This window comes from Thrips palmi, unplaced genomic scaffold (genome assembly GCF_012932325.1).
Source record: "Thrips palmi isolate BJ-2018 unplaced genomic scaffold, TpBJ-2018v1 HiC_scaffold_19, whole genome shotgun sequence".
NCBI lineage: Eukaryota > Metazoa > Arthropoda > Insecta > Thysanoptera > Thripidae > Thrips > Thrips palmi.
The window spans coordinates 7034765-7044262 of record NW_023144628.1 but is presented as its reverse complement, the minus strand read 5'-3'; the positions used below and the strand labels follow the sequence as shown (position 1 = coordinate 7044262).

Here is a 9498-nt window from a genome sequence, read left to right as displayed (position 1 = left end):
CTTCAGTCTTCTGAAGCATCGCGACAAGCACAAGCACCCCTGCGCTCGCCTTGCCGCCTGCAATACGCAGGGTAGGCCAGCCCGCAACGCGGACGCACGCAGCGGGCGGCCTACCAGCAACTTCGCAGGCGCTAGAGGCCTACATCCCCCTAAGGAGTAATGTAGGGCTGTATGTGGCGCAAGGTTCCAATCTGACTGCTTTCATTTCTCAGGGGGAAGGACCACCGCAGTCCGACACTCCTACAAAGGTGAGATGCTGGAGGGGGGAGGACGGGGAGGGTGTGTTGGCCAGTGGACTGATTCCGAGAGTCGTTTTCGTCGCTGTCTCACTCGCACTCACGGGGCGTCCCCTAAAAGTGTGAGAGAGACAGAGTGACGAAAGCAACTCTCGGAATCAGTCTGCTGACACTGACACAGGGCGCGGTGGGCGCGGTGCGCGGTGCACGCGGCGGATGCCAGGAACCGGGACAAGGGGCCGCTGGGGCTGCTGTGCTGCCTGTCCGGCAACGCCTCGGTGCCGCCCAGCAGCGTGGCCGTTCCCATGCGCCCCACCTCGGCCGCCACCGCAGCCACCGCCACGCCCGTCGCCACGCCCGTCGCCACGCCCGTCGCCACGCCCCCCAAGCACCGCACCGTCCCGGTGTCCATTCCGCTGCCGCTGCCCACCCCCCGGTTGTCCTCGCCCCTGGCATCGTCACCTCGGCCACCCTCGCCCTCGGCAACCTCGTCCCAGGCAACCTCACCCCAGGCTACCTCACCCCGGCCACCCTCGCCCCGGCCACCCTCGCCCCAGGCAACCTCGCCCCAGCCAGTCTCACCCCGGCCGCGCTCGGCGTCCCCCGCGGCCGCGGTGTCCTCGGCGCTGTCCGCGCACCTGTCCGTGGCGCTGGCCTCCGCGCTGCACGTCCCGCTGCCCTCGCCGGCGTCCTGCGTGACCACGGCATCCCTGCCCGCCAAGGTGGCCGATGACGCCCGCCTCGTCGACAGCAAGCACCTCAAGGTGCAGGCCAGCCTCTCCCGCGGGCCGCAGCGCCAGGTGATCTCCCATTGCAGCAGACTGATTCCGAGAGTCGTTTCCGTCGCTCTGTCACTCTTACACCTGTAGAGGACGCGCCATGAGAGCGAGAGAGACAGAGCGACGAAAACGACTCTCGGGATCAGTTTGCAGCAGCGGTCCAGCTGAGCAGCCAAGCCAGGCACTGTTTTTGCAACGACCGTGCATCTTCTCTGCGAAGCACAGACGTCTCCACCGCCTTGCCTGCTGAGCCCCACCGCGCCCCCCGGCAGCGCGTCGAGCATCAAGGACAGCAACAGCAGCTTCGCCTCGTCCAAGAACTCGGGCAGCAAGTCCACGTCGAGCGGGCGCAGCGGCCGCAGGAGGTGAAAGTGCAAACCGACCTCCTGCACGGACCAATTTTCCTATTTTCCAAAGTGACAAAGTGACCCCCGGTTTGGCGGCTGCCCCTTCCGGGCCCCTCCGCAGGCACCACCGCCACGAGCTCCCCGCCTTCCCCGCGTCCGTGCACCCGGTAGAGCCGCCGAACCTCAGGAGGAAGATCCGCGTCGGCAAGTGAGTGTTGCGCCCGTCGTGTGTCCGTCTCTCTTCGACCTCCTTTCGGCACGAGCGTGGGAGTGAGGCGTCTCGTCTCGCGCCGACAGGGACAGGTCGCCGTCGTGGCGCATGCAGATCCTGTACGGCGGCGGCGGCGCGAGCCAGGGCCAGGGCGGCGCGGCGTCTGGCGCGTCGAGCGCCACCTCCGTGAGGACCTCGACCGCGGACGCGTCCTCCAACGCCAGGAGCAGCGACGTGAGCCCCAGCGCCAGCGTGCCGGGCCGCCCTCTCGCCACCATCGACAGCGAGCCCGTCATGCAGATGGTCTCCAAGACGGCGTCCAGGACGGCGTCCAGGACGGCCTCGGGCACGGACTTCAAGACGGCGTCCAGGGTCACGTCGAGGGCCGCGTCCAAGCGGGCGTCTCGGACGGCGTCGGGCACCGAGCTCAGGATGTTCTCCAAGAAGGCCTCGGAGCAGGACCTGTCGGCCGAGACGGCGACGGACAGCTCTGAGAGCAAGAAAGCGACTGCGCGGCCTTCGCGAGAGCAGCTCGGAGCCCTCGCCGAGGAAGCGCCCACCGTCCTGGGGGTCCTGGGCGACGAGGGGGCGGGCCGGGCGGACAGCCCCGAAAGGAAGAAGGCGACAGAGTGGCCTTCGCGAGAGCAACTTGCGGCACCCGCCGATGAAGCAACCACCGAAAAAGCAGCCGCCGATGAAGCACCCGCCGTCCTGGGCGAAGAGAATCCAGCCAGCCCGCCCTGGGAGGTCCCGGCGCACGTCCTGGAGAACCTGCCGTCGCCGCCATCGGAGCTGCCAGGCGAGGAGGAAACGCCACCAGACGCGCGCACGTACGACGTCCCAGTGGACTATCCGTACGGCCTTCCAGAGGACTATCCCTACGACTATCCATCCGACTACCCATACGACCCGGCGGACTACCCGTACGATTTTCCGACCAACATCCCAGCTGGGGTCGCTGCCGACGCCCCAGTGGACTTCCGCGCCGACGTGCCAGTCGATTTCCGCGCAGAGATCCCGGTCGAATTTCGAGCCGAGATCCCAGTTGAGTTTCGAGCAGAGATTCCGGTCGAGTTTCAAGCCAAGATTCCGATCGAATTCCGAGCCGACATTCCAGTCGAATTTCGAGCCGGACGAGTATATCCGGTGGCGTCGCCCGAGTGGCGGCGTGCTCAGGGAGCATCAGAAGACTCCCCGACTCAGCCTCCTGGAACATCAGAGGACTCCCCGACTCAGCCTCCTGGAACATCAGAAGATTCCCCGACTCAGCCTCCAGCGATACTGAAAATCCACCAAGACTCCCCGACCCAGCCACTAGAAACATCAGAGGGTCCTTCAGTCCAGCCTCCAGAATCGACACAAGACTCCTCGGCCCAGCCTTCCGAAACAACGAAAGGCTCCCGTGCGAGGCCTCCAGAAGCCTCATCACTGGCAACCGCGGACAGCGACGCGGCTGGCACTCCGGACAACGAGGGCGTGGACGACAGCGAGTCCGTGGCCTTGGTGCCGCACTCCAGGGCGTCCGGGGCGGCGCGGACGCCGACGCCCCCGGCGTCCCTGTGGCGGGGCGCGGCGCGGAACGCCGTGCGCGACATCGCGGACTACCGCGCCGCCGCCAAGCTCAAGTACGAGCAGGCCAAGAAGGTGCAGCAGGGCAGGGGGAAGGGCGGCGCCGTGCCGGCGGACCTCAAGTCCCTGCGCGACCTGCTGCGGCACAGCTTCCAAGACGGCCTGGACGAGGACGCCGCCAACGACGACGCCAGCGACGACGCCAGGGCGGGCGTCAGCCTCCATGACGCGCCTGGCGTGCACAAGAGCGAGGACATCGGGGAGGGCGCGTCCTGTGCGTCCTCGCCCTCAAGCTCGTCGCCCGCGCTGCTTGAGTCGCTAGGCAGCCCGGACGACGCCATCCGCAGGTAAGAGGCATGCTGCGTGCTCGCCGCTGGGTTGGCGGTTGAAGCACCGACTCACGTCACTTTGTTACGTGGCAGTGTGCTGGACGGGGAGACCGACAGCGCGACCCCGGACAGCTCCAGCGACAGCTCGGGCCGCTCGGTGCGCCGCGAAGACACGTTCGAGTCCGACGAGGGCCTCATCATCAAGATCGAGCACGACGAGGCCGCCGCCAACGAGGCCGCCGCCAACGAGGTGGAGCACAAACGGTGCCTGCAGGGCCACGAGCAGTACCGCGAGCAGGACGACGACCGTGACGCCTCCACCATCAGGTAGGCCATCGCGTAAGCCGTCATCGTGTCCGCCACCGCGCGACCTCAACCCACCCGTTGGTCAGGTCCCAGAGAAACAGCGCCGACGCCGTGTCCTCCGCCATGGTGGCAGCCTTCGTGCAGGTGGCCGCGGCCATGAGCGGCGCCATGGGGGCGGCCATGGCGGCCACGATGGAGGAGATGAACACCAACGCGTCGCCGCTGGCGGCGGCGGCGGCGGATCCTCCCCCCGTCATGCCCGCGGCCTGCCCGGCGACCGTGGGCAACATGGGGGTCTCGTAAGTGAAGAGCCACGCTTTCAAGGTGTTCCCTACAGCAGCGCGCACTCCGCAATGACCAGGAACCTGCCTGCCAGAAATCAGAACTGGACGGAGGCGGCGAGCGACATGCAGCGGTGCGTGGACGACACCCCCTGGACCGCCATCAGGCCCGCCCCGCGGGCAGCAGCCCCCCAGCGTTCGCGCGCCGCCCCCCACCACTCGCTCCGAATGTGCGTGCCCGTGGGGCAGGGCGGGCAGGGCGCCGCGGAGGGGCCGGCGTCGGCCATCCCCCAGCGCAGGTCCAGCGCGGACCGCGCATCATCGCGGCAGCGGGTAGGACGGCGGCAAGGGGGAAAGCTGAAAGCATTGCGGGGCTCTGGTGCAACAGGCTGCATATCTGCAGGTGCCGGGTGCAATCGAAGAGGACGCTGCCGTGAGCGGCGCTGTGGCAGAGGACGTCGCTAAGGCATCCGTCGACGCCGCGGCTCAAGAGACCGCCGCCACAGTCACCGCCACGACCACCGCCACCGACACCGCGGCCGCTGACGACTCCGCGGCCACTGTCGCCGGGAGCGGCGCGGCGGACGCCGTGGCAGTGGAGGCCGCCATCGCGGCCGTCGCCGCCGAGGTGTTCTCCGATGACGGACCCGCGGGCGCGCAGGAGAGCGTCGCCAGCTCCGCGTCCAGGGGGCGGACACAAGTGGTGCGCCTCCATCTCGGATCGGGACGCGCGAGGCGAGGGTGGTTTTGTTGTTGACGCGCTGCTCTGTGTCACAGGTGGACGACGGCTCGGTCAAGTCCGCGGGAGGCAGCCCCCGAGTCCGCTCACCAGTCCGTTCGCTGGCGCGGTCGCGGTCACCGTCCTCGCACTCTCCAAAACATTCGCTGACCTCGCAGACCCACCGGTCGGCGGCCTCGGCGCGCAGCGTCCGCACCAACATGGAGATCCACGCCACCAAGGACAAGCCGCAGCCGGTACGCCCCTCGGAGCACCCGACTTGACAGTGCGGCTGTTGGTCTGTCTCTCTCGCACATGTATGGAGCGCCCATGAGTGCGCGAGAGAGACCTCCCCTCTCCGAATCAGTCCGCTGGCTCCTCGACGCCCAGTCCATCCTGCCACGCCGCGCCACGCCGCAGCGGCGAGGATGTTTCCATCTTCCCACTCTCTCCTTTGCCCGCGTTTGCAGCTGCGGCGGTCCATCGTGTGCGGCGTCTCGGGCCGGGGCCGCACCGTCCCCGTCGTGTACCTGGGCCCGGGGCCGCACAGCGCCGAGGCCGCTGCCGCCACCCCGGCCCTGCCGCGCACCCCGTCGCCGCAGCGGCAGCCCGACCCGGAGCAGGGAAGGACGACGCCGTGCGCTGCCAGCTCCGTCGTGTTCCCCACGTCCATCCACAGCGGCTCGCTAGAGGGCACGTTCCAGTATTTGCGTATTGATCTCTTTGAGAAATTAGAAAGGGAAGTTTGCTTCCATGGTTGTTTTTATTTCAGAGAGAGCGCGCCAGGCTGCAGCGAGTGAGGGCACGCGTGCGGACGGTGCAGACGCGGCACCGCAGCCCAGCCCGCGACGCTCGCCGACGTCCTCGTGCGCCGCAAACTCCGTCGTGTTCCCCACGTCCATCGTGGACACCAGGTCGCTCATCGCCGAGCTGGAGGGTGCGTCCTCATGGCACATTCAAGACGCGCGACGTACGTACGGACGCGGCTCGTCTTGTTTTAAGTCATTTCTTCGTCTCTCACTCCAGCGAGGACGCGGCCCCCTTCACCCCCTCCCCCTCCACCGCCAGAAGAACCGCCGCCTCCGGTGAAGAAACCCCGCACTCCGCCGCGACAAGGTTAGTCAGCAAACCTCTAAACAAAACCTGAAAGGTTTCGGAGGAACGTGTGGGAAAAGCTCCGATTTCCCGCTTTCCTGTTCAGAGCCGCGCAATGTCCGCGCGTGGAACTCCAGCCCCAAGACCAGCCCGACGCTCATCAGCCGCGCGGGCGTGTCGCTGCTGGACGACCCCGTCGACGCCCCCAGCCGCAGGGCCTCGCCGCGGACGCCGCCGTCGCGGGCAGACTCGCCGGGGGTGAGTCCCCCCGGTCGGTGCTTTCGTCGCTCTGGGCGTCCCGTTGGGGGCGACAGAGACAGCGAGGCACTGGTCGGCATCAGACTGCAGTGGCCCTGTGGGTGCGATGCGCAGGGGAGCCGCACGGGGCGCGCTCGCTCGCCGGACTCCAGCGGAGGCAGCGGCGGCCGCTCCATCATGGCCTCCGGGGGGTCGCGGTTCGGCAGCCGCTCGCGGTCGGGCGCTGCTGGACGTTCCTTCGACGACGCGAGCCGCAGGGCCTCCCCGGGGACGCCGCGGCTCTTCGGTGTGCGGCAGGCTGGCCAGGCTGAGTCCCCGGGTCGGTGCTTTCGTCGCTTGGGCGTCCCGTAGGGGGCGACGGTCGTCCCGAGGCACTGGTCGGCTAAACTGCAGTGGCCCTGTGGGTCGTTGCGGGAGCCGCACGGGCGCGCTCGCTCGCCGTTGTCCAGCGGGGGCAGCGGGGTCGCCCCCTTGGCCACCGGGGGCCGGGTTCGGCTGGCTCGCGGTCGGGCGACCTGCAGGTGGCGTTCCTTGACGACGAGGAGCAACAGGCGTGCCTCCCCGAGGTGCGTGCTCTTCTTGGTGTGCGCGGGGCGGCCGGCGGCACGCGGGGCTAACCCGCACCGTGAGACCTTGATTGGGGCGGCCGGTCGTGTCCAGCAGCTTATGCGGGCTCATTCCGAACAGACTGTTCGTCGTTGCGGGAGCTCCGACCCGACCGCCACCGTCCGGGTGTTGTCTCTGTTGTCCAGGCGGGGGGAAGCTCGGGGTCGTCGCTGCACGAACGGCGCAAGGCTGGCTGCGACGTGCGCCCGACCGCGCTTGGGCCCTACCAAGGTTGCGGAGCAGGGATTCGGGGCGTTCCGGCAGAAAACCTCATTTTGCACCCGGCCCACGCTGCACGGCGGCTCGCCAAGCGTGCCCCCGCGACGGGTCTTAACAACCGGGCCCCGTCGGGGTTCGTCGTGTCGTCATTCGCCTAATTGTGCTGTGCGCTCGGCCAGCTTGGCGCCCTCGAGGAATATGCTTAGGGACCCTCGCGGCGGTGCGGCACCCACACCGCCCGCCGATTCCGAGCAGTCGCCCCGTCGCTGTCTCTCTCGCACCCCAAGCGCCTTATCAGCGCGAAGACAGAGACACAGCGACGAGTCGACTCTTCGGAATCGCTCGGCGGCGGCGGCGGCGGCGCGGGCGAAGCTCGTTGCTAGGCACCAGGTAAACTGGGCGCGCCGTGCCACGCCACGCCGCCGACCGAGGGGGCGTTGAGGCGTAGGGACTGCCGAGGCTCCTACTCGCGAGTCGACCAGTACACGGCCAAGGCTTGGTGACAGTCCGCTGGCCTCGTCGGGCCGGGAGCTCTAGAGTCCTAGACGTCCTAGACCTCGGCCACCATGTCCACCATCAACATCAGCGACCACAACGAGACCATCTACAATCTAGTACGCAGGCCGATGCCCACCGAGGACCGCCTCCCCAAGTACCAGTCCAAGTTCCACTACCTGGTGCGCCACGAGTTCTACAAGCCCAAGCGCGATCACCAGACCTTCGGCTACCCGGAGGTGCCCGTGGACCCTCCCAACAACTTCCTCAAGAAGAACGCGTACTACACACTGCGGCCGAAAGTCGGTGAGTCAAAGTACCGGATTGTAATCCGGTGTCAAAGAAGTAGTTTCTTTTCCTGTTTTTGCGTCTAGCTGTGTACATAAATGTATCACATGTCATGTTACTAACGCGGATGTCTTTGTTGTTCTTCTCCCCCACAGACAAGCACCCCGACTACCCCACGGTGCTGGGCCGTCCCGACGCGCGGCCCAAGGCCCCAGCGCACCACGTGTACGACGAGGCCAGGGGCCGGCAGGCGGCGCGCGGCGAGCCCAAGGACTACTCCAAGATCAACATCCAGAACGCGGTCCGCGCCGTGCCGCGCCAGCCCCCCGCCAAGGCCGTGGACACGCGGCGCGGCAGCAGCCTGCTGCTGGAGACGTCCGGCTTGGAGCCCAAGTACATCTTCAAGAAGGTACGCGGTTCGTCGGCGCGCTGCTGCTGCAGACTGACTCCGAGAGTCGTTTTCGTCGCTTAGTCCCCCTCCCACTCTAGCGGCGTCCTGTGTAAGTCCGAGAGAGACAGAGCGACGAAAACGACTCTTGGAATCAGTCTGCCGTTGCGATACAGGCTCGGTGGCCTCAGTGTGCTTGTCCCTGCCCAGGACTTCGCGCAGCTCGGCAAAGCCAAGCGGGACTCTGGCGGCCCCAAGAGCAGCCCCCAGTGACGGGACGGGCTGCCCCGAGGGCTGCCCGGTAAGGCCGCCAGAGCGGGCCAGCCTAGCCAGCCGCGGCAGGACACTCGAATGGCAGTTGTAACTCAGTCTTTAATTTGGATCGTTGGACTAACGCGTGACGTTTGTGGGGACTAGGACTACGGCAGGGTGCCGGAATACCTGTGCCGCCGGCTGCAGCAGGAGGAGGAGGCGCGCCTGGAGGAGGAGAGGGAGCGCCAGAACGTGAAGCCGCTCCTGCGGCACATCAGCGAGGAGGAGCGCACCTCGCTCGTCTCGGTAAGGTCCACGGTTCGAATCCCGATGGCCCACTGGCCCACTGTGCGATGTCTCGTGTTTTTCTTTGAGTGTGTCTCGGAGGGTGTTTGATCGTTTCCTGCGTGGCCCTCAAGGGACTGAAGCAGAACTGGCAGGAGCTGCAGACCATGTTCCAAGGGCTGCCCATGCTCATCGACACCATCCCCAAGATGAAGCGGAAGGAGGCGCTGGAGACGGAGCTCCGCCAGCTGGAGAAGGACATCGCCATCGTGGAGAGGAACCCCGTCATCTTCGTGGACGAGGGAGCCGGGGACGCCTGCACTGTGTAGAGCACCTGGGGCAGGACAGGCAGGGTTGAGAGGGGGAGGAAAAAGTACAAGCATGAAGCACCTCTTAAAACACTTTATTTGACCAATATTTAAGTGCTGATTGATCTCATTAATTTAAGAATTAAAAAAAAGACTAAAACAAAGTAACACTGTCGATCTGGAGTGGTTCGTGTACGATGCTGTAAAGGAAACAAATATAAGAAACAAATAAATCGGCAAGTAACGAGTACACGGGCTGACTTCACCTCATGTCCTTTATCACACCCGCTAGTATGCGCATGGTATGTGCGGGCTTGGCCCGATAAGAACGCCCGCAGGTGCGCCGTGCGTGCAACGTGCAGCACGCGCGACTGAAAAATTTCGACAGAGGAGCGCAGAGATCGAACTTGGCGCGTCGCGCGTCCGGTTCATCGGTCGCATCCGAAAAGCAGAGTGTCGCCGTCTCTGTCCTTGTCACGCCAGGGCCAGGGCCAGGACGGCGCGAGGCGCGCGCACACTCTCGGACCG

At 66.4% G+C, this 9498-nt stretch overlaps 1 protein-coding gene across 1 annotated transcript; it reads left to right on the top strand.

Moving 5' to 3' along the window:
- Positions 1–1279: 1279 nt before the first annotated feature.
- LOC117646293 lies at positions 1280–9220 on the top strand (the record flags this gene model as incomplete). Its single annotated transcript, XM_034387153.1, has 15 exons — positions 1280–1380; positions 1484–1570; positions 1660–3489; positions 3565–3798; positions 3864–4076; positions 4118–4391; positions 4447–4761; positions 4836–5033; positions 5247–5395; positions 5619–5746; positions 5978–6129; positions 7509–7755; positions 7893–8146; positions 8543–8683; positions 8797–9220. Coding segments are annotated over 15 exons (4518 nt in total), but the record flags the coding sequence as incomplete, so codon positions are not given.
- Positions 9221–9498: the final 278 nt, after the last annotated feature.